The 26,549-nt window shown below is 26.4% G+C and overlaps 1 protein-coding gene across 1 annotated transcript; it reads right to left on the reverse strand.

The window, feature by feature from the left end:
• Window positions 1-1,468: 1,468 nt before the first annotated feature.
• Window positions 1,469-26,120, reverse strand: LOC145947828 (aminopeptidase N-like). The gene is made up of 12 exons (XM_083057603.1): window positions 26,035-26,120; window positions 22,168-22,613; window positions 19,697-20,167; window positions 17,059-17,233; window positions 16,447-16,606; window positions 16,015-16,090; window positions 9,659-10,038; window positions 8,929-9,218; window positions 5,679-5,884; window positions 3,184-3,543; window positions 3,011-3,080; window positions 1,469-2,146 (listed from the first exon to the last, which is right to left on the reverse strand). The coding sequence occupies exons 2-12, from the start codon at window positions 22,590-22,592 to the stop codon at window positions 2,006-2,008; spliced, it is 2,754 nt and encodes a 917-aa protein (XP_082913729.1). The 5' UTR covers window positions 22,593-22,613; window positions 26,035-26,120; the 3' UTR covers window positions 1,469-2,005.
• Window positions 26,121-26,549: the final 429 nt, after the last annotated feature.

The raw sequence follows: 26,549 nt of genomic DNA on the forward strand, positions 1-26,549 counted from the left end.
TAAATCTAAATGTTTTTACGTTAACTGCAATGTGGAGAGAATAAAGACAATAATTGAAATAAAAAGAATATAAATGATTTTTTGGAAACAAAATAACATATTTTCTAGAAAATAAATATCTGTAATTGTGTGTCATCATTTCTTCTACATATTTTTATACATATATATGTAAAAAGAAATATCTAAATGTTCAGTATTTTACTTACATTGTTTGTTGAATCACGTTATTTTATATAGCTAAAAGTATCACTCAATCTTGATTTCACTTCTTCGAACAACCATCAAATACTGATCATCAAGTACGGTATCATAACATATGAAACACACAATGTCATGTAAATATCTCCTTAAAGCATGTGTCACACTGCGAATTGTCGACTACCTAATCAGAACAGAATGTAGATTAAGGATTCAGATTACCAATACTTCCAAAAGTGAATATAATTTACAAGATATTTTATATTTCAATTTAATATTATTTTACATAAACTATAAAATATCTCGTAAAATATTCAATCTTCAATGATGTTATCAATACAGTAATATAAAAAAATAAAAGAAGTTAAGGAAAAATTAATTGGTTTAAAGAAAATACATGGTTGTTTTTAAGAAATACACAACTATTTAATTTCAGGAAAAAAATAAGTTACATCTAGCGATATTAAATTGCAATTTCCTTTTTTTCTCTTTTTTAATTATTTTTATCTTTTATTATTATTATTTTTTAAAAATTGTGAATAATTAATAAATAAATTATATACAATCGCGAAATACACACGAAGAAGTAACAAATAGACGAGTGCATAAATTTGTTATCATAATGTCACACTTTTCACAAATAGTAAATGTTCAGTTATAATTTAAAATATGTTCAACGTACTCGTAATATGTTCAAAATTTAACTTCTTTTATCTCGTTGTGTTAATATTTTCTTCGTGATAAAGATAAAGTAAGAGAAAATTACTTAATAGTCATTAATATACATATATTTAGATTTCATTTCATTTATCTTATTCGATTATTAGAAAATTCTAATGTAAAAGAGAAATTCGCGTTAATATTATTACACAATATTATACATATATTTAAAAAGTTGTAGAAGAATATTTTAGAAGATACGAAATAAACATATAAAATTATACATTTATGGCATACAGCATTTTGGAATAATTATAATTACATTAAATTTTATTATTTTACAGAAAAATTATATATTAATAATCAAATACTAATTTTTATAAAAATTTATATAAAAAAGTAATGCTAATATTAATGTTAACTATTACACACACATTAGATAAAAATTAGTATACAAATTAATATAAAATTGTATTGCTAATATATTAATATTACCTATTACATTAAATGTACTGAGTAAATATTAATAATAAGTCATCAAAATGTTAATGTTTATATGTATATATATATATATGTATATATATATATATATATATATATATATGTATGTGTGTGTATTAAATTTAATATCTTATATTCATTAAGTACATATCTCAGCATTAATATTTGAAAAGACGGATATATAATCAATGTACATAACATAAAATATCATATACACATGTACATATATATATGTGTGTGTGTGTGTGTGTGTGTGTGTGTGTGTGTGTGTGTGTGTGTGTGTGTGTGTGTGTGTGTGTGTGTGTGTGTGTGTGTGTGTGTGTGTGTGCGCGTGAGTGTATAATAAAAATTACGTAAATATGATTAATGTTTATATGAATATTAAAACTAATGATATAATATTTAAATTGACTTTAAATTTTTAAAAGTATTTACAATATAACTAAAACGATGAAGAAAATAATTATAATCAAATTAACATATAAGTAATATATACAAATAGATAATAAATATGCAAAACATTAGAAATGTATAAGAAATTATTTTAACTATTATGCTATATTATTGAAAACTTAATAAATAATGAGTGTTTCATAAATTGCTGCAGATAATGTCGATAATGTGTTGTAGTTGCATCAATAATAGTTCAATTAAGACTGGGGTAATCGTACAAATTTCGATAATATTCCAGCTGGTCCGATATTTTACGATTACGCATTCTGATCGTTCGCGCAATATATTCCAAATATAATGGTGGTATGTGTAATGTTGTCGTGAAATTATTTATCTGAAATAAATATTATTTTAATTTTAATTTTTGATCAATGAGTAATTTCGTAATGAATTATAATGAAAAGCAAATGCAAGATTTTAAAATAATAAGTATAAGTAATTATCGTATATATCGATATACAGAGTGTTTTATTTTAATTTCCCCAGGCAAATATCTCTAAAATTAAGCAAAATAGGAAAAAAAATAATTATATATAAATTGTAAGATTCTGAGGGGAAAATATATTGGCGCTTGTAAAAATATGTAATTTGCAATTAGCAGTTACATACTTTTTCTTACAAACAACTGTGTTTTTTACGTAAATTGATTTCTCTCATTATTTTATGCATAAGAGTATTAAAGTAGAATAATTGAAAAATGAATATTTTACGAGATATTTTATAGTTTATGTAAGATTATATTAAACTGTACTGTAAAATTATCTCGTAAACTATTCACTTTTGATTGTCATTCTACTCTAATAACTTTTTACGCGAGAAATCGAGTTATTTGAAAAAATTAGGATAGTTCTATTTAAAAAAGAAAACATAAATAACTTTCAAATAATTTTGAAAATCTCCCTCTTGGAAATCAGTCAGTAGCGGCAATTTCTTTTCCCCTTGAAATCTTACAACATTTATTTAAACATATTTATCGTATTTCGTTTAATTTCAGAGACATTTACCTTAAAAAATTTAAATGATACACCTTCTATGAGATATCTAACAACAAAAAAAAGAAAAATTTAAACATTATATACTTATAATGTAACATCTGTTAAATATATACATATAATATAATATATGTAATATTTTTTATAAAAAATTAATATTATAATGAAAACTTCATAAATATATCATTCATAAGTATAAAATTTACCTCGTTAAGTTGTTCAGATGAATATGCATTATGAACAGCCACACTTAATACTGCATTTATATTGACATGACTATAAGAACAAATATATAGCATGTATAGATTTATAACTAACACATATATAACAAATCTTTATGATAATAGACAATATAATTTTATTTAAAAAATGTTATTACCTGAATTTTATTATTTCATAATTTTTCAATAGTTTTTTAAGTATTTGAATGTTCTTAGCATGTCTCGAAAGAGTAGAAAGAAAAATATTAGCAGTTAAAGAATTAACTTTACGCTCTATTTCTTTTGCTATCATTTTAAATTTATTAATTTGGAATTTATCATTCAAGTTTACTAAATTAAACGACAAATAATAAATTATTATTTCGGGATCCTCGGAACAAATAAGGCCCTCCAGCATTTTATGATCAAATCTTTCTTTGTATATTCTGAGCGCCTCCTCCCATGCAGAGAACCATGTAGTAAAATTCGCATCCTTTAAACCATTACAATAAGTCCACTTATGCCATCCAGGTAAAATTCTGCGGCATACAGAAAAGAAATATTTATTGATATACATATGTTATTGATATTTAGGATACAGTTTCTTTATTAATAAATATTCAAAAATGAAGTCCATATCAAATCAAATATAAATATATATACTTATATATGTGTGTGCCAGTATATTTTTTTTCGATTTTTCAGTATTGCCACATTATGCGCTAAATATATAATCTGATTAGACTCATTACTATTGTGACACACCATGTATATGCGTAGACATATTTTATTTATAAATATATATATATAAATATATACATACATGTATTTATATTTGATTTTGTATGTTTTTTTCTCCAGTAATAAATATATCAAGTTTAAACGCACAAGATTTAAATAGATACAGAGAAATATACAGGGTTGGAAAAGTTATTTTATAAAAGTAACTCGTTACTGTTACCGCTATTTTTTCTAAAAAGTAACTCGTTACCGTTACTCGTTACTAATTTTAAAAATAGGAACGAAGTAAAGTCGACCCAACTAGCCAAAATTATATTTATTTAAAAAACACACAACGTTTCGACCATATGGATGTGGTCCTTATCAAGTGTAATATTCATTAGTAGTTTTTTAAATAAATATAATTTTGGCTAGTTGGGTCGACTTTACTTCGTTCCTATTTTAAAATTTTACTAGCGACTTTTTAAGTATCTAATTATTATTTTAATTTTAAAAAGTAACTCGTTACCGTTACCGTTACTTTGAATGTAACGAGTCGTTACAATTTCCGTTACTTCTTTTTTATAATTCGGATGTATGTTAGGTTGTTTCATATAAAATGTTTGATTTTGCAATGTAAACTTTTTAAAGCTTTCTTTATCAATGTAATCTTTATATTTGTTTAATTTTTTCTTAATCTTTATACTTGTTTTATACTTCATTTTAAAGTTCAAAATTTGCCTTTTTATATCTGATTTTATTCTTCGATTTAATTGGTTTCGAATGTATTTTTTTCAACATTCTTTTCAGTTTGAATAAACGTGATTTTTGTGTGCTTTCTTTGCATGAGTAGAAAAGTAGCCATAATATTGCAGCAGCCACTCGAAATATTAATGCTGCATTCGGCGAGAACTCTGTCAACGAACGCACCAATATAAAAAATTTAAATTTGAAAATAAGACCTCACAATCGTGGACCTGAGACTATCGTTGATGACATTAAAGGTTGAAGCGGATCAACGTCAAACTGTTAGGAATGCGTAGAACGGTTCTTACTTCGATTAACGAAGTTAAGTTTGAAAATTTTGTGTTTCTTTAAACTTTTTATTAAAAGCATTTTTTAATGAAAAATTTAAAGAAACATAATAATTTTCAAATTTAACTTTATATTAATCAAAGTAAAAACCGTTCTACGCATTTCTAACAGTTTGACGTTGATTTTCGCTTCAACCTTTAATGTCTCAACCTTTAATGTCATCAACGATAGTCTCAGGTCTACGATTGTCATTTGTGAAAATTTTATCTTCAAATTCAAATTTTTTATATTGGAGCGTTCGTTGACAAAGTTCTCACCAAATGCAGCATTAATGTTTTGAGCGGTTGCTGCACATTGTGGCAACTTTTCTACTCATATAAAAAAGCACGCGAAAATCATCTTTATTCATACAGAAAAAAATGAAAAAATATATGAAAATAATATATTAAATCAAAGAATAAAATTGGATATAAAAAGGCAAATTTATAACTTCAAAATAATATATAAAAAATATACAAATATATATAAAGATTTTGATTGACAAAAAAAGCTTGAAAAAGTTTACATTGCAAAATCGGACATTTTATATGAAACAACCTAATTTTATATCCGAATTAACATACATAATGCAATAAATGTAATAGTAGTCAAATGGGACGCTTCCCACTTTTATCAATATGTTCCTTTGTATGAAAATTATACCGAATAATTTCGGAAAAAGTAACGACAAAAGTAAAAAATCGGTTAAATTAGTTACTCGTTACCGAAAAATGTAACGAAGTTACTTTTTTTGTTAGAAATAAATTTTGTAACGTCGAAATCGTTACAGTTGCCAAAACAAGTAACTGTAACGTTAACGGCGTTACAAGTAACGCGTTACTTCCCAACCCTGGAAATATAATGATTAAAATACACTTACGTGTTCATATTTTTTTCAGCATTATTTAGATATAATTCTAATTGACTTTCAGCTGCTCTAATGCACAAAGAATTATTGATGATACATGCGATTCGTGCGAGTTCTTGTTTTAAAGATTTTTCAAGGTCGTTGTCAGTGGGTATCATTTGATCGTACGTATCCCCAGGTATAAGTAGAAACAGGTTTCTTATATACTTCAATACTTTCTGCAATTTGTTAAAAAATAAGTTTTTATATATTTCAATCATAAAATTATTTACAAACATATATATAATATATATGCGAAAAATGTACAATCGCATTGACTAGAACTATTTTATTTCCGTAAATGTGATTAAAATATGCTCCGAATTAATTAATCTCTCAAATAATTTTTAATATCGTTTAAATCCATACAATTTTAATAAAATACATATAATTTTAATGTTAATTTTTTACATGAGAGAGAGAGAGAGAGAGAGAGAGAGAGAGAGAGAGAGAGAGAGAGAGAGAGAGAGAGAGAGAGAGAAAGAGAGAGTGTGTGGAATTTTCTAATATTAGATTATTAAAGAGACAATAGATTCATAATAGGTAAAAAATTTTAAGAGCATTATCATGTATCATATTATATTATTGTATGTTGAAAATAAAACACAGTTCAAATTTTTTAACTCATCAATTATTGTATCACTTATTGTACTATTTGCTATATAAAGTTGGGTACAAATTCTAATCTTATTAAAATTAATCAATCTCAAAATATACACTGCGCAAAATAATTAAGGGATAAAAAAAATTGTCTAAAAAATAGGCAAATTTTAAATAGCTGTAACTTTGTTTAAAAAAAAAGAGAATTTAAGTTCTAAAAAAGTGTTTCAAAGCTTGAAATCTCTACTTTCGAAAGATCACAGCTGTTTTTTATTTTCTTAAATTCTGGTATTTTTATATATAGAAAGCGATGAACTTAACGAAATGGAAAATTTTTTTCTTATATTGTAGACGTGTCGCATGCAAAAAAAGATTTTAAAAAATGTTTTGACTTCTTCACATTAAAGCCTGAAGTTTCCCTGCAAAATCGTTTTTTAAAAGTTAAATTTCAATTTTTCCTTCTCAAGTTATCGAGAATTGAAGAGAAAATGATCATTTTCACTTTTATCGTTCATAATTCCGTTAAAAATCATTGTACAGCAATTTTAAAACTGGATTCTTAAAGCTGAATCTCTGCTCTATAATATGATATAGTAACCGAATTTTTTTCTTAACACGTGGATTTTTTTACAAATAGATTTAAATAACGATAAAATTCTTTTAGTCACTTTGCGTTATTTTTTTCGAAGTTTAAACAAAAAAGAGAAAAATGGCGAATTTTATCATTATTTTTACCTATTTGTAAAAAAGTTCACGAGTTAAAAAGAAATTGTGTCACTATATTACACTATAGAGCAAAGATTCAGCTTTTAAGAATCCAGTTTTAAAATCGCTGTACGATGATTTTTAACCCAGTTATGAACGATCAAAGTGAAAATGATCACTTTCTCTTCTCGATAACTTGAAAAAAAGAAATCGAAATTTAACATTTAAAAAACGGTTTTGCTGGGAAACTTCAGGCTTTAACGTGAAAAAGTTAAAAAATTTTTTCAAATCTTTTTGTGCATACAACACATCCAAAAAATGAGAAAAACATTTTCTATTTCGTTAAGTTCGTCGTTTCCTGTACATAGAAAATACCAGAATTTAAGAAAATGAAAAACAGCTGTGACCTTTTGAAAGTAAAGATTTCAAGCTTTGAAACCTTTTTTAGAATTTAAGTTCTCATTTTTTTAAATAAAGTTACAGCTATTTAAAATTTGCCTATTTTTTAAACAATTTCTTTTTGATCCCTTAATTATTTTGCGGAGTGTATATTTGAAATTTAATTTCCTAATAGAGATATGATATAATAATTAATAAAGCAATATTAATATATGTTTATTAAAGCACGGTTAATAAACATATAATCTTGAATTGAGATTTATTTAATTCCTTGTTATTGTACAAAGAAAAGAGTAACCCATGCATTACGAATCAGTTTCAACGAAAAATTAATTTTTTCATAAAAATGATGCACTAATATCATCTTATTCGCCAGTTGAAATTTAAATGTCTTTTAAAATTAGATTTTTTGTGAAGAAAAATATAAAGTTGAGAAAATTACTTTAAATAAATAATAATTCATTATAATTCATTTGTTGCCGATATTGTAAAATAAATTGCATTATCGAATTTTTACAATTTTCGTTTTTCCTTTTTTAATGCTGTTAAAGATAAATTCTATGCATAAAAAACTAATTTTTTTTTAAATTAAATTTTTCTTTGAAAATGTAATAAAGCGATATAATTTAAATACCTTTATTAAATATAAAATAATTTTATAATTGTGAATCTTTTAAATTTTTTAAACGGAAAAACTTCTTTTTTTGAGAACATTGCAAATAAATTAATTTTTATAATGAGAAAAGTATGTAACTACATAAAAATAAATTTTTAGTTCAATATTTTAACAGATTATAATAAATATGAAAAAATTGCGTGTATTTACACTTTTAACTTTGTACAAATTCAAAATTTTGATGGAATATTATAAATTATAAATTAAATTAAATTTTATGTTTAAATTCATTTTTAATATGTATACATTTTTATACGAAAAACAAAAATATAACAAAATAAAAACAAATTTAAATTACATAAATTGATTTGAAATAAAAGTCATAAAATTTCATTGCAATTATGATTAAAAGGTGATTAAAAAACAGTACATTTAAATTATATATCGTAATTTTTAGATATATTAAATGCTTTTATTGTGTTGCAAATTGGTAGAGAATATGTTAGGTAAACTCAAGAGTAACGATAAAAGTAACTGTAAAATTTGGTTTAATGCGTTACTGAGAAAAATGTAACTTTAGTGAATTTGTTCCAAATGCCGTTACTATGTTTACTATGTACTTTGAATTAAAAAAAAATACTGCAATAATAACAAAGTCACAAGTGATGGGTTACATTTTGATTCTGAAAAAAGGCAGCATGTAAAACTATAAGATTTCCCTATAATTATCATATGATTAAATTTATTATTATTATTAATAACTTAATAGTTTACTTCCTATAAGCAAGTCAGAATTATGATTTAAAATTGTTATCATATAACTTTTGTTAATAACACAAATTAGTATTCATTGACCTAATATCCAACACAATTTTAATGACATATTTTATTTACGAACAGTACCTGAAGCACCTCTGGAAAATCATCTGGGTTATTTGAAAATGCAAAAATAAACGATGTATATTGAAAAGCTTTGATCATAGGGTACCATGCTATGTAATTTTTCTCTCGCCATAAGTAGCTCGCAAGTTCCCAGAACACGTAGAAATCAAGTTCTCTATTTATCGCAAAATAGAATGCGTCATCCATGATTTGCGCTCGATTGAGGACATGTATATTAGAATAGTTTGTAGAATTTAAGTAATGTGCAAGTCTTTGCCAATTCTCCTTATCATAGTTGACTCTATAATATCCTATTATTGAACAGATACATTTTATCGATTCTTTTTAAATTTATAAAATAAAAAGATTTTGAATTAAATTAAATATATTTTTGAATATTGTTTTAAACATATATAAACTATTTTATGTAGAAATTGAACATATTTACATATTATAATAAAAAGATGCCATAATTAAATTTAAGAATAAAGCTCTGAAAAAATGAATGGCGTTCAAAATTGTATAAATTTAAAATTAATTATACCTAGAAAATAATATTTACCTAAACATATTTAATGGTAATATTGCAAAATATTTTATAAATTGTTATTATTGTTTGTAATATTATTGTATGTGAAATATAAATCCAAAATTTGTATAAATAAGTATAAATATACGTAATGAAAAAAAAATTTTTGTTAGAAGGATATTAATATATTAAAATTAATATTATAGTTTATTTAATATTTACCAGTTTGTTGTATGTTGACAATAATCCATTTAACTTTTTTATCAAGAAGTATTTCCATCGTCGGTTCCGATTCTTTTAAATAACTATTAACCAATGGCCATCTTACGATAAAATTGATGTTTGTGTCCCTAGTAAAAGTGAAGGGTATAAAATATGGTGTTTTATTCAATTTGTCGTTAAACTCTTGGGATATTGTGACTTGATCGGTAGAATAATCTCGTGTCACATTTAGCACCGGACAATACTTTTGTGTTAACCAAATATTCATCATTTCTTTCACGTTCCGTGAGTAAACTAATTTGTAACTCTCGTATGTTAATGTCTCATTTTCCATAACGTTCCACAGATCATTGGGAGTTTTCGAATTAAAGTTGGGAAGTCTGTAAAGTTTAACATATTGTAGTAATAAATGCTACATAATATATTTGATTCGCATTAGGGGAAAATATAAAATTATTATTATTCGTTTTAACTGATGCAGCTTGAAAAACTTTGACTTTGGTATTAATGTTGTCTTTGACTATATAAAGGTTAGATTTAAAGCAACGATTGATTCTCTTACAAAATAAAGTTCAAATCAGCAAATTGCACAAAATAATGTTAATATATTTAATTTAAGTCATAACTTAATTTTTCAATTAATTATTTAATCATTCTATTAGCATATTTCAGTATCTTTGGAATGTTATATATTTATAAAGATACAATATATATATATACTCGTCAAAAAAATTATCGCAACACGTAATTAATATCAAAATTTAGCATAAATTCAAATAAGCGTATCTCCGCGAAAAAGTATCGTATTTCAAAAATTTTTTTTTTGTTTTAAAGGGTAAAGTCTCTACTTTAAGGAACTTTCGTCCATTTAGATTTTATTCTCTCCCCCTTTCTCCATCCCTTTAAAAGGATGGATGTGTTTTTTTTCAAAAAATTGCATATTTTGACGAATTCTACGGAGTGTACTAAATTTTTTTCGCAACTATCATCATAACTATCGTAAAATATGGACTTTTCTCTACAAATTTAAAAAAAATTGAATACCGTACGATTTTTTTTCGCGAAGTTACAGCATATCAAAGTTACCTATGCATTTTTGCCTATGTATTCAATTACCGCCAACATTAGCATTATCCGATGGGCACTACGGGGAAGTTGCTGGTCGGATTTTGCCCATCGTGCGCGTGTGTGTGTGTGTGTGTGTTTTGGGGCAGGGATATATGTTCGTATTTAAAATAGTGTATTTCTGCCTCGTCTTCGGATGACCTTTTATGGGAAGATGGCTGCATGATTTTGAAAGACTACCAACCAATTTCCAGCAATTGGAAGCAGCCCTACATCGAATATGGTTCGAAATTCTGCAAGCCACAATTAGAGCCTGCATTAATATGCGTGAGCGCTTGCAAGAGGTCATCCGAAGACGAGGCAGAAATATACAATTTTATATACGAACACATATATCCCTGCCCCAACACACACACACACACACACACACACACACACACACACACACGCGATGGGCAAAATCCGACCAGCAACCTCCCCGTAGTGCCCATCGGGTAATGCTAATGTTGGCGGTAATTAAATATATAGGCAAAAATGTATAGGTAACTTTGATATGCTGTAACTTCGCGAAAAAAAATCGTACGGTATTCAATTTTTTTTTAAATTTGTAGAGAAAAGTCCATATTTTACGATAGTTATGATGATATTTGCGAAAAAAATTTAATACACTCCATAGAGTTCGTCAAACAATGCAATTTTTTGAAAAAAAAGCACGTCTCTCCTTTTAAAAGGATGGAGAAAAGGGGAGAGAATAAAATCAAAATCGAACGAAAGTTCCTTAAAGTAGAGACTTTACCCTTTAAAACAAAAAAAAAATTTTTGAAATACGACAATTTTTCGCGGAGATACGCTTATTTGAATTTATGCTAAATTTTGATATTAATTACGTGTTGAGATAATTTTTTTGACGAGTGTATATATATATAATTTTGTACACTTTATCTGAGTATTTGAATGTATATACATATTTTTATTGTAGTATTATAGCTTTTAACTGTTTTCTAAACTATTTTGTGTTGACAGATTAATTTTTTAAAAACATTTGCTAATTTGTTATTTTTAAAATTTCAGTTTGTTACATACGCAAATTTGAATAATCATCGGATAGAATTTCATAAACTTAGCGTATGTTTTTTTATCTTCTTTAGGAAAGTTTATATGTATATACATTTTTGCTCTTACATCTATTATACCCTTTTTTTAACGTTTTGTGTATATATTTATATTATATATATGAATAGGATTATATATACATATACGAAATTTCACAAATATGGACCGATGGATAATATAATATTGTCTAATTACATTACACACATATAATATAATTAAAGTATTATTTCATAAATAAGAATTATGGATATGACAATAAGACTCGATGGATTGATGACTTTGACATTACTTTGTAGAACATCGTTTTTAACTAATTGACTAATGTTTTAATTTTCTAATTAATTTTCTATGTAATTAAATATTATTGATGATAGTTACGCGCTGAAGAGAGTCCTAATAAGGACAGAAACGTTCGCGATGTTATTAATGTAATTGAGTTTTAATAAACTTATTTTTTGCGCTTTACTAACGGCGTTGGTTCCTTTGCTCATTTATACTGTTAATTATTATTTTTAGACGGAACCTTTACTATGTATAATAATTTGTAATTACGCTAGCTTAAAATGCGTCGAGATTACCCTTCTTCTTTTTTCTTTAAAATTAAGGTTGATTACGGTTTAATTGCAGTTAGATTATTAAAAGAATGGATTAAATACCGCAAGATCGTTATTATTACAAGATTGAGAATAACGTTTATGCGTCGATGTATGTCTCAAGACTTAGTACCGAAACACATATCTAATTTGCTATATAATTATGAAAAATCGCTGTTTAATTATAGATCGATTACGGAATTCAGGCATCTCAAAAGACTCACTATCAGTAGATTACAAAAAATTGAATTGAGAGATGCATATTGCAAGTTAAGATTCGCTCATACACAGGTGTTTAGAATATGTCATTCTATATATCGTTATATTCCGCCGTATATTTGTGAACGGTTTTTCAGAAAACAGTCTGGCCCGTTATACTCATTTTTCAAGAAGGAAAGATCTAGACTCTTGAATAAATTTGAATTCTTAAATAAAAAATTAAAATATTGGAACAGGAATACAGTTAGACCGATAGAATATTCCTGTGATGCACTGCATGACTCAAACAAGCTGGATTGTCAGAGATACAAACTTGTTTCTAATTTTACAAAAAATAATGAACTCGATAATTCGGACAGACTTGTGATATCAATCAATCCGAATAAATTTAAAACAGAACAGTCAATATTGGACATTAGGGAAGAATGGTTTAAGAATCTATCCTCGATTCAATTCCCTAAAGAAGTTCAAACCCTTCTTCAATTAGGCGAGAATTTTAGTTTACCTGTAACGAATTCGTCTAAACTTACGATGGAGTTTATTAAGAATATTGAGAATAACATTAGATTTCTTCCGAATAATATACAATTAATAATTAGAAATAAAGCTGCACCTATCATTAATAGATTACCGTTCTATTCACCTCCAAGAAATATTACTAACTCAACATTAAAACGGCTTTGTTCTATTACGAATAGTTTTTTGAAGGATAATCCGAATATTATTATTACCAGAGCAGATAAAGGGAATGTCTCGGTTGCCCTCGATAAAAACGTATATATATACAAAATGGAAAGTATGCTCGGAGACCCTGACACGTATAATATAATTAATAAAGATCCAACGAAAAGATTAACTAACAAACTACGGGAGATTTTGACTGTATGGAAAAAGTCGGACTACATATCTAATACCATGTATAGATCATTATATGTAAGTGATGGGAAGTTACCGAGAGCATATGGACTTCCGAAAATTCACAAACAAGACATTCCATTGAGGTTAATAGTTTCTTCATTAAATAGCCCTTTATATTATTTAGCTAGCTACCTCCATAAAATTATGCTCAAGAGTTTTCCAAAAGCACGGAGTCACATAGAGAATAGTTTTAAGTTAGTCGATACGTTGTCTAGGGTTTCCATTGAGGATGACTTTTTATTGATCTCATTAGATGCGGTCTCTTTATTTACGAATATTCCAGTTGAACTCGCAATTGAAAGTGTTCGGAGGAGGTGGGATTGTATTTCAGAAAATTGTACAATCCCATGTGAAAGTTTCATATTCGCTGTGCGCTTTATTCTGGAATCTACATTCTTCATTTTTAATGATACTATCTACCAACAAACCTTTGGAACACCTATGGGATCACCGCTCTCACCCATAATTGCAGATATTGTTCTACAGGATTTGGAAGGGATAGCTTTAACTTATTTAAATTTTACACCGTCTTTTTATGTTAGATATGTGGATGATATAGCGTTAACTGCACCTTCATCAGCTTTAAAACATGTTTTGAATATTTTTAATTCTTTCCATCCGCGTCTGCAATTTACAATGGAAATTGGTGAAGATGATAAACTGAATTTTTTAGATGTTACTTTAATACGAATGAATAATAGATTGATTTTTGACTGGTATCACAAGTCTACGTTTTCAGGTAGATACCTTAATTTCCTATCTCAACATCCGCTATCACAAAAGAAAGGTACTATTATGGGTCTAACTGATAGAGCCATTTTACTTTCTCACCCGACTTTTCAACAAAAAAACTTGAGTCTAATTATTGACATCTTATTGAATAATAACTATCCGTTAGATTTAATTTTTGTAACCATCTATAATCGACTTAAATATTTATTTAACAATCGCATTAACAATACACATAATACTCAGAAGGATAATGAGACTAGTAATGACCGGGGAAAAAAGTTTTTCACAATCCCATACGTTCCTTCTATTTCAGAAAGCTTTAATAGGATAATTGATAATCTGGATGTCAAACTTTCTTATTGTAGTCTGAATAAATTGCATCGTTATATAAAAGCTGGTAAAGATTCAACAACCATGTCATCACATAATAATATTGTTTATAAGATTGAGTGTAATAATTGCGATGCATCGTATATCGGCCAGACTGGTAGACAATTACAAACTAGAATGAAGGAACATCGGAATCACATTAAACGCAATACGTCTACGCATTCAGTGATTACGGATCATAGATTAGAATTTGATCATGAATTTAACTGGAATGATATAAAAATATTAGATAGTGAGCCGAATTATAACAAACGATTAATTTCTGAAATGCTTTTTATAAAAAGACAAAACAATGGATTGAATTTACAAACAGATACAGATGGCTTACATGAAGCATATGTAAATACAACAGATAGGTTGTCTAAGATTTAAAATAGATACTAGTCATGTTTATTTACATTTAAATAAATTCACCTCTATTATTATTTGCGGTTAAGTGGAAGAAATAACTGTCCGATATATTGATCTCATTTGGAACGAATCATTGTATAGTTAAACATGTACTGTGTCATACGATTTAATTTATTGAGTCCGTGAGATTGCACATCATAATTACCATGTGAGTTTTTACCTTGTAATTCTTAATTAATTTTTTAATTTTATGTTAACGTATCAGACGTATGATATATATTATTTATAGAGGTATGCTCTTAACCACGACATACATAATGGTAATATATAAAAGATGGTTGACAGCTTAGCAACAATAAGACTCGATGGATTGATGACTTTGACATTACTTTGTAGAACATCGTTTTTAACTAATTGACTAATGTTTTAATTTTCTAATTAATTTTCTATGTAATTAAATATTATTGATGATAGTTACGCGCTGAAGAGAGTCCTAATAAGGACAGAAACGTTCGCGATGTTATTAATGTAATTGAGTTTTAATAAACTTATTTTTTGCGCTTTACTAACGGCGTTGGTTCCTTTGCTCATTTATACTGTTAATTATTATTTTTAGACGGAACCTTTACTATGTATAATAATTCATAAATAAGATATCAAAAAATTGTTATAATTAAGATTATTATTATTGCCAGTTACACTTTAATTTGTATTAAAGCCAGACAGTCCATATTATAATATATGTTTTCAAATTTCGTATTGTATGACCTTTGAAAAGAAATAGATTTTTGTTCGTTTTTTTGTAAAAAATATTTTATGCTTTTGTGTGTTACTTAATAATTATAAGACTAATTAAAATAACGAGACTGATATTAACAGAATATTTAATAAAGATTTACTTTGAAACAACCTTATGTGAATCAATATTTAAGGAAACTTTTATAATTATTATATTACAACATAAGTAACACTTACTTTAAATATGTATTGATAGATGTCCAAAATATTTTCTTGGGAATTATACTTTGTAACATGCGCCATATAAGGGCTCCTATAAAAACATAAAGTAGGCATAATTACATACATTTTACATAATTTTAACACATGATGTTCACAAATTCGTAAACATAACTAATAATACTAAGTAAGAACTAATTACAATAAAAAAAAATTATTCACAACAAGAATATAAGCAAATAAGAAGAAATAAATGTAGAATTGAATTTGATTAATTTGTTATTATTGATATGTGTTTATGGTTGGCAATGTAATTATATTGTTAATTATATTATTTACATAACTTTTTATATAAATATATATCAGTGTATATAAATATATTATATATCTCTGTATATATTTTAATTAATTCATAATTTATAATTTAAATGTACATACATATATACATACGTATAATAGGAGAAACAGAAGAAATTGATTTACTGTTAAATGTATCGCTTGTATCTTTCGTAAAATTATTTGTATCCATTGTAACGTTTGTTGTTAGAAACTGAGACTCATATTTAGCCTGAACTACGAACAAGTCCATCATGCGGGAATCTGGTAAAGCCTGCAGCCATATAAATGTATCCGAATAAATATAAAATGTTATAAGAAAATCACATTAATATACGTAATAATGTATAAAATTATTAGCTATTTCTAAAGAAACCGTTACTGTTTCATATATTCATTTAAATTAAAATATTTTTTTAATTTTCCACTAAAATGTGTATACAACTATTTAACAATTTGATGAAAATTATTATTGTTGTTTAGAAAATATAAACGTGAGTTCTTCACAAAATCTAAAAACGAATTTTAAGTATAATTTTTTCTGCTTTGTAATGTTTTTTTTTTTCTTTCAAATAGTGATGATATTTCAAGATAGTGAAAAAAATAATATAAAGTCATTTTTTCAATATCTTTTTGAATGAGAAGGCAATTTCAAAATTTTACATTTTGTCAGAATATCAATCAAAATTTTCTTATAATTAACGTTAGAAATGTTAGAAGACTAACCTGGTCGACGATATATGTTTCGAAAAACAGAATGAAGCCCTCGTTTAACCACCGATAAGACGCATCGAAGATATAACCATACCGTTGATATATTATATCATGAGCTATTGAGCGCATCATTATAAATTTATGCGCAGGAAGATGTAATTTCTCGTCGTAAGCAAGATCTGCTTCACTGAAAATTGTTTATAAATAATATGATTATTTCATACCATTTTGTTATAAACTTGCATATTTTGCTTATGTACCAATTAAATGTTTTCACACACACATATATATATATATATATATATATATATATATTTAAAAAATATAATTCAAATATATTGTCATACATAATTAGAATTCTAATAAACATAAGAATGGAATAATCAAACATTAATAAACAAAAAGTCAAAAGTTTCTTGTATCAATTTATTCGAGTATTATATGTGTTAATTATATGTAATTATTTTATATAACTTTATTTTTTTCTTTCCCAAAATTAAAATAAGTATATAGTAATTTTATATTTCAATATTTTTGTCATCATATTTATTTCACAAAGTGATGGAATAAGCCTTCTTTAAAGCGATTTTTCGATTAATATATGAAAAAAAAATATGCAAATAGAAATTTGCACATTGCTTCTTCAATATATTATTTTGCTAATTAGGATGGTTTTTCATTTATGCCTTTCTCATAGAGAAAGCTTAACTTGCACATTGCCATAATTTTAAAACTTTTTTAATGAGCGAAATTCAATTGTGATCAAGTAATGTGCAAATTAAGCTTCCTCTACGAGGAAGTCATAATTGAAAAACCATCTTAATTAACGAAATAATATATGTTGAGGAAGCAATGTGCTTGCACACTTTTTTCACATAATAAATAACATTTTTCAAAATGTCGTGTATATGTATGTGTAAGTGTGTATATATGTACCTACTTTCGTATGTTCCTTTCCTAAAATTTAAAAATTTACATTTTTTGAAAAATTCCAAATTTTATAAAAAAAAATCAACCCTTTCACCCATCCTCGCTAAATTCAATATCAAATATCCTTTAATGATACTTTATTCGTGTAAAAAATTTAGCTTGATATCTAAAATTTGCCAGAATTAAAAAATGCACATTTCTTAAAAATTCAAAATTTTATAAAAAATGAATTCTTTCACCGATCATCAACAAACTCAATACCAACAATCTTTTAATGATAGTCCATTTACGTAAGAAAATTTATCCCGATATCTTAAAATTTACAAAAGTTAGAGCAATCACTGACATTTCTCATAAAATTCAAAATTTTATAAAAAATAAACGCTTCCACCGATCATCGCCGAACTCAATACCAACAATCCTTTAATAATAGTCTATTCATGTAAGAAAATTTATCCCGATATATTAGAATTTATAAAAGTTAGAACAATCACAGAAATTTCTTTAAAAATTCAAAATTTTATAAAAAATTTATCCTTTCACCGATCCTCGTCAAATTTAATACCAACCATCCTTTAAAAATAATCTATTCATTTAAAAAAATGTATCCAAATATCTTAAAATTTACGGAAGTTAGAGCAACCATAAACATTCTTTGAAAAATTAAAATTGCATTATAATTTATAACACAGTATAAATTTTTATAAATATGACAGTATAACTAAAAGTGTTGTACTACTTTACTTGGGACGTATCCCGTTAGGACACGTAACGATTGGCCACGGCACGATTGGACACTGCACGATAGGACACGCATATTGCACGATTGGACACGGCAGGATTGGACACTGCACGATTGGACATCGTGCGGTGTCCAATTGTGCGGTGTTCAAGCGAACGGTGTCCAATCGAGCAGTGTGTCCAATAAAACGTGTCCGAACGGAGGTCACCCCTTTACTTGTATCTCAAATTGGAGCGCTGTAAGTCGAATAATTCTTGAGATAATTATATTTAAAAATGGGCACATACATACATACATACATACATACACACATACATACATACACACATACATACATACACACACACATACAAACATTTTTCAAAAATGTTATTTTTAGATGTTTTGGAACATACAGAACACATTGGCATAAAAATCTAAGAAAATAATTTTTTCTCGAAAACAAAGCTTTTTCTATGAGGAAGGAAAATATAGTAATTATACTCATACAATGCGTTTAGTAATAAAAGTAAGTTCAGTAATAAGAACAGAAACATATATCTTTAACATAAAAACTCAAAATTGTGTTAAATCATTGATAATATTTAAATTTTCAATTTGATATGACAACGAAAAAGTTTCTCCATCATTGTACGTCTATTACATTATATAAATATAAGTTATTCAGTAATTGTAATAAATATTATATATATACATGTGTTTCATCGCGTCATTCATTATAATTGCTTATAGGAATTACTTGATCATCGATAAAAGCACATACATCCGAATTATTAAAAATATACTACTCTTTAAATTGTTAAAATAAATAAATAATTAAACAAATACCGTTATGAGTCTGTGTATTTATATAATTAACCCATCAGATGTAACAATAACAGTAGAAAAATGCATATCTTTGAATTAGAAATATTAAATCTAAAAATATAATATTTTAATGATATATGTTTAAAATTATTTTTAGAATATATGTATTACTTGTAAATAATCAGACCACTGGTCCGCCAAATTTTGTTCTTGAAATTCGGAACGGCGACATAATCCACTTTTAAAACGTCTTTCAGGATATTCCATTCGTTTTCTAAATGCAAAGTTATCTTTGTAACAACATATAAACCGAGTTTCACGTAGGGTGCAAAATACGGTCTGCACCACGTCTCAGAGACAGCCTTGTTCCAATTAAAAATATGAATTGGATGCAGACCATTAACTTTATATATTAAAATTGCTACGTCGTTTGGTGATATTCCAGAAGTCATTTGGAAATGAGTAAGTATTATCGTGCCATTGGCTATAATATCGTATTCTTCTATCGGCGTATTCGATAGAACTCTGTATCCTTTGTCATGTTCTACGGAAATTTTAAAGGTGGCAATTAATTCCGGGTCGTCGAAACATGGAAATAATTCTCGGGCTGTTCGCGGCTGGTTTAGTATCGCCATCATCCACCTATCTCATTTTAATGACATGTTTTAGAGAATTACAACTTTTCAGCAATTACTGAATAATTATTAAAGAAGCATTGCAGAATGTACCTGCGCAATATATAAATAATGTTTAAAAAATATAATTATTGCCCATTATTTATCATTATTTATAATTATATGTATATTATTACACGTCCATATACACATACATACATAACAGGACAAATATACTATTATTTTTCTACTATACAGAGTCCTGAAATACTAGGCCAAAATCAAGAGTTGCGTTGGGCTCGTCATAAGGATGAAAAATGTTCTTATGAACATTAGTCCAAAAACGACTCCTTCGAGAGTTACAACTCATGTAATTATTTAATTATTAATATCGGATTCAGAAATATGGAAAACCATGGAAAGAAATAACAATATTTTTATTTACAGAAATTGTTGAAAATGTCTATCATTAACGGAAACAGACGTCTGCATTCGTCTCACCATTGAATTTTTGTTTTCGATTAATGCTTAGCGATCTCGGAAAGAGGGATCGAGATTGTTGTTCTTTAAATACTAAAGTGTTGCCTTGTGCAAATCACTCGATTAATCTTATTGAACACCATAATTAATAAAAAAAGTACAAATTATAGTAAGGTACGATCAAAACTTTGAAAGTATTTATTCTTTAAAATTGATAATTAAATGAGTCGTAACTCCTGAAAGAATCGTTTTTAGATTAATGTTTATAAGATTATTTTTCATTCCCATGACGAGCTCAATCCAATCCTTGATTTTGACCAAGTATTTCAGGACCATCTTGCATATATATGTGTAAGATTGTTATTTTATATATATTGAATATTTTATATAGTATATAAAATATACCAATAGCAATATTAAATTATATAGTTTTGCGTACGCGTGCGTATGTATATGTAGAGATATTCATTTGAAATTCATGCAATAATTGATATTTCTTAATATTACACTTATGTAATTCTTATTTAATGTTAATGTAATTGTGTGATGTGATTCTTAACTTAGTGTTATTTATTTATATTAACATATATTTTCTATTATGTCTTTTGATTTATAATTTATTAAAAAATGCGACTAATGTAAATATTTATTTATAACGTTCGATATATTAATATTGTATGTATATTATGTAAAGTATAATCATACTCAGGTATAAAGAAATTTTACATGCAACATTGTCAACAACATATTTTTTCTAAACCATCTCAGAAGAAAAATTGAAACCTATAGTATTTAATGGTAATATAAATAATTTTTAAAATATAATAATAAACGTATATAAATTTTAATAAATTTAACTTATAATATATATCTAAATATATGTATATAAAAAGGTAGACTTTGTATGTGTGTGTGCGTGTATGTGTTCTTCTTTAGTAAAACTTTTCTCTAATTATTTTTCTTCTAGTTATTTTAATGTAAGGGGAAGGAGAAGAAAAGGGTAGGGAAAAATAGAGAAAAGCTTTTCTAAAAAAACAGACACACATACACACATACAAAGTCTGCTTTTCTTAGAGCCACTTGACGTACAAATTTGACTGAACAACCTCCCCACGGTATACATCGGATAATGCGAACGCCGATAATATGTCAACTTTGAAGCTTCGTATCTTGGGAACGGCTTACGCAAAAGACCCACATAGGTAGTGTTTTGAAAACGTCTCGACAAAAGTTACAGGAATATGCAATAAAAAATAGTGGGTTTTATTTAAAAGAACATCGATGACCTTTATCTGACCTTCAATAAGTCAAATTCATATTTTCATCATCTGTCCCCCTTCAAGTCCTACAACTTTTGTCTGAAACATTTTTCCATATCTAAAGCCGTTTCCGAGATAAAGAGCCTGGGTCAAACTTTAAAGACACCTTGTATATACATATATATTATGTACTTATATGCACTTATATAAATTTATATATTTATATTTTTATATTATTTATAAACATTTAATTAATGCTAATTTTTAATATATTTTTATATTTACTCACTTTTCCTGTTTATGTTCGTACCAATAAGTTCGCAACAATTTTGAGGTATATCGTTCTAATATCATGTTTTCAAATTTTATATTTAAAATATATAATCCATTTTCTAAGTTATTATCAGGATTGTCGAAAGGAAAAAAAGTAATTTTATTTGGTAATCTTTGTATATAAGTTGCTGTATAGATTTTTAAATTATGTAGCGACTTCATATTCACTTCCCGTACAGATATAAAAGTTGATACGTGAAAAGTTATGTTCCGTGTTGTACAAATAATGAAAACTGTAATATTGGACTCGCCCTTTAACATATATTTTGATTCCAGTTCAAACTTCAAATCATAATGGTGTGGTACCAGACAGTTTGATGAAAAAGCTACTGCCATTACAATGTTTATTAAAATATTTAATGACAGTTTTAGGAACTTCATGTCAGTTTTTGCTTCAAATATCTGCAAACACATATTTTTATTAAGATTGAAATAAGAAACAAAAATTGACAACAAGTAAATATAAGAAAAATACAAAACTGTCGACTTCTGTCCGAGGAAAGGTAAACATAAAAAAATTGCAGCAATTTTAAAAAATATACAATATATTTCAATAGCTGTAAATTTTCATGAAAATTTCTTTAAATATATTGCGTTTTATATTAAGGCTTTTTAGTACTCGCCACGGCCACGTTAAATTGTGACGTCAGAGGCGAGAAAATACACGTAGAAAATATTTGCATGCTATTTTTAGATAAAATGATATTTTGATGAAACATAATTTTAGATGGTTTTAGCGCACTTTTTAAACACTCGGAAAATTTTTTTCCCTTGACAGTCAATCATAACAACGGTAAAATAGATGAAACAGCAGATTTTGTCACGCGGAATGACTGCGCATGTGCAAAAACCAGACGGACTGGTCCTCATTCCACAGTCACTTTACAGTTGTTTATTGATTATAAAGAGAAAAATATAGTTTTCAAAATATTTTAGAAATATATTTAAGCAATTTAAAATTGTATTTTATCATATCTTTATATCAGAAAATGGGACGCAAATATTTTCAGCGTGTATTATCTCGCTACATTGTTCACTGTTGTTTGTTCGTTAAGAGTTAAATACACTCGGCCAAAAAGTGGTTTACTTAAAAGGTAGTAAAAAATGCTGAAAGTTTAAGAATTTATAACTCAGCTGATAATTAATATCGAGGTGTTTAAAAAACGAAAATAAAGCATGAAGTCAGTAGTTTTAGAAAATTTTAGTTGACTGATTCACGCCGTGCAATTTATAAAAGTGGACCATTTATTTATCAGTTTTGCAGGTTCTTACTCTGTCTTTTTTTATTGCAAAACTGATCATTTCAAGTTCTATTTTTGTGTTTTAAACACCTCGATATCATAAATATTACCTGAGTTATAAATTCTTAAACTTTCATAATTTTTTACTACTTTTTATGTGTACCGCTTATATGGCCGAGAGTAGAAAAGAAGTTATAAATACTAAAGAAATAAATGAATGAAAAAATCTCGATATCTGAGAAAAAGGAAAATAATATGTAAAAAATTACAATATATAAAATATAAAAAGATTTAATTTGGTTTAATAATTGATTAATTTATTGAGGAATTTTTATACACAAAATCTAGAGTACTACAAGCAGCGCGCTAATTATTGTGTATATTTATAATTGATGTAAAGTTTGCAACTTTTAATCGTTTACAGAATATCAAAATGATTATAGCAATGGCAACTCAATATAACAAAAAAAATCAACATCTTGAACTCAGCCCGATAATTAAACAACATGAAATTTTCATTATATTTATAAAAATTTGCCTTGGACATCTTAGATTTGTGAAAGCTGTTAAACAATGCAATAGTGTTCGAGTCAACTCCATTTTTTATAACGGGAAAACAATAGAAGATAAGGATTGTCAAAAAAGTGTTTCATTGCGCGGTTATTCGACATCGAGAGAGCCAACCAACATCGCGGAAAAGCGGTTTTCCTTTTTAATAATATAAATCAATGCAGTTTGTATACTCACGTCAAGGTACATATTAATCTTAATTTTATATATATAATGTAATATCAGTTTATAAAATAAAACTGTATTTTATGTTCATTTAATTATTTTGAAGAAAATTGTTAGGACTCTTATGTGAAAAACACAATTTAAATTTTTTAATACATTTAAAGTAAGAAACGCAAATAAAAAATAACATTAGCTTACTAAAAGAAGATAATAATTTTTCATGAAACTTGCACACTTTCTTAAAGTCTTGAAAATTTTAAATTGTGAAATTAAATTTCTACTTTAATTATATTGAAAAATTATATTGAAAACATTACTATTTATTCTATAATTTAAAAATATATTTTTGATTTTGTAGTTCGTAGATGTAGTTCCGAATAGGTATACTTCAATTTTAACTTTATAAATAGGTTCCTTTCAGATTAAAATACAACTTACTAAAGAGAATTTTGGTCGATACTTATAAGAAAGTCATTTTTTTAAAGAGAAAATGTTACAAAATATGATTATTGTGCACATTCGTGATGACTGTAGCAATTTGAAATATATGAAAGAAGAAAGCTTTTATAGTATTCCCGAGTAAGATGTTCCTTACTCTTACAATTAGTTTTAAACGGTATAATTATTAGAAAAGTTTGTATTATAATATATTTTATATATTCAAATAATATATTATGAAGGTTTGTAGGTTTCAGCATTTCGAAATGTTTATATCTTGCTCACGCATAAAAGTATGATTTGTTTACATGTTTTAATTAGCCGTTATTTGTGACGACTGTCTGTTTTTCCATTTGTATTCAGTGTATATGTATAGGATGAGTTGGTCAGTTTCCTTCTTTTCACGGACAGAAGGGGAAGAGATGAAGCTTCTCTCACGCCTATATATACATATATTGTTTTTACATACACACCAGCAACTTAGATTGCACTGATCAAAATGCCATATGTTGTAACATATACATTGCATATACGAATTATTATACTTCTTAACATTTAAAAACAAAATGACTTTTTTATAGGTGTTGAGGGTAAAATTTCCTTTAAAGGCATTTTAACTTGAAGTAAAGCTTTTTATCGGAGATAAACTCTTTTTATCTAATATATCGATTTTAACTCAAGAATGTATAAAATAATTTCTTGTAATAACTGGGCTTTGTCCGTTATTAGTTTGACACATGTTTATCAATATGATATTAATATCAGACTTATATGTGTCATTTGTAAGTCATATATACAAATTGGCTACGTTCCAAAATTTATTGCCAGTACTGGAAATCTATAGTTTACGTATACAGTAGAAAAAAAAAAAAAAACAAAACAATAGCTGCTGCAAACTGCTTTCTTGTAAACTTATTTCAAATTTTGTTTGATATACGTTTTATTAGCAAATTATATCCAGCTTAAATATATAAAACGCAAAAAACTTTTCGTTATCGTAGTGTACAAATTTTTCTTATAAATAAAATTAACATTTATTGTGCTTGTTTGTTGTTTTTCATATTTATTACATATTTAACATTGTTTAACATAATTATACAGGAGACATTGATTTACGATATCTATTAGAAATTAAATGTATTAAACAAAGTAATTTGTTTTTAATTGTAATTTGTTAAAATAATTGAAAGATGTTCTTACAATTCAAATCTAAATGTTTTTACGTTAACTACAATGTTGAGAGAATAAAGACAATAATTGAAATAAAAAGTATATAAATAATTTCTTAAAAACCAATCAGTATATTTTTTTAGAAAATAAATTTCTCTAATTATGTGTCATTATTTCTTCTACATATTTTGATTCATATATGTAGAAAGAAATATCTATATGTTCAGTATTTTACTTACAATGTTTGTTGAATCACGAGCCGTTATTTTATATAGCCAAAAGTGGTAGCCAAAAGTATCACTCAATCTCAATCTTATCTCTTCGAACGACCATCGAATACTGACGGTATCATAACATATGAAATACACAATGTCATGTAAATATCTTCTTAAAGTCTGTGTCACACTGCGAATTGTCGACTACCCAATCAGAACAAAGTATAGCTTAAGGATTCAGATTACCAATTCTTCCAAAAAGTGAATATAGTTTACAAAATGTTTTATATTTCAATTTGATATAATTTTCGATAAACTATAAAATATCTCGTATAATATTCAATCTTTAATTATGTTATCAATACTTTTATATAAAGAAAGTAAAAGAAGTTAAGAAAAAATCAATTGTTTTAAAAAAAAAATACATAATCGTTATTAAGAAAAAATATCTCCTTAAAGTCTGTGTCACACTGCGAATTGTCGACCTAATCAGAGCAAAGTAGCCTAAGGATTCGGATTACGAATCCTTCTTTATAGCC

The sequence above is a fragment of the Prenolepis imparis genome, unplaced genomic scaffold (assembly GCF_030444845.1).
Source record: "Prenolepis imparis isolate NDT839.2.m4 unplaced genomic scaffold, iyPreImpa1.0 SCAF_158, whole genome shotgun sequence".
NCBI lineage: Eukaryota > Metazoa > Arthropoda > Insecta > Hymenoptera > Formicidae > Prenolepis > Prenolepis imparis.

Coding starts and splice junctions, on each gene's coding strand:
- LOC145947828 (XM_083057603.1), bottom strand. CDS start 22,592: ATGAAGTTCCTAAAACTGTCATTAAATATTTTAATAAACATTGTAATG. Junction 20,168..22,167: donor TACGAACATAAACAGGAAAA/GTGAGTAAATAT, acceptor AAAATGAGATAG/GTGGATGATGGCGATACTAA. Junction 3,544..5,678: donor GCTGAAAAAAATATGAACAC/GTAAGTGTATTT, acceptor TGTATGCCGCAG/AATTTTACCTGGATGGCATA.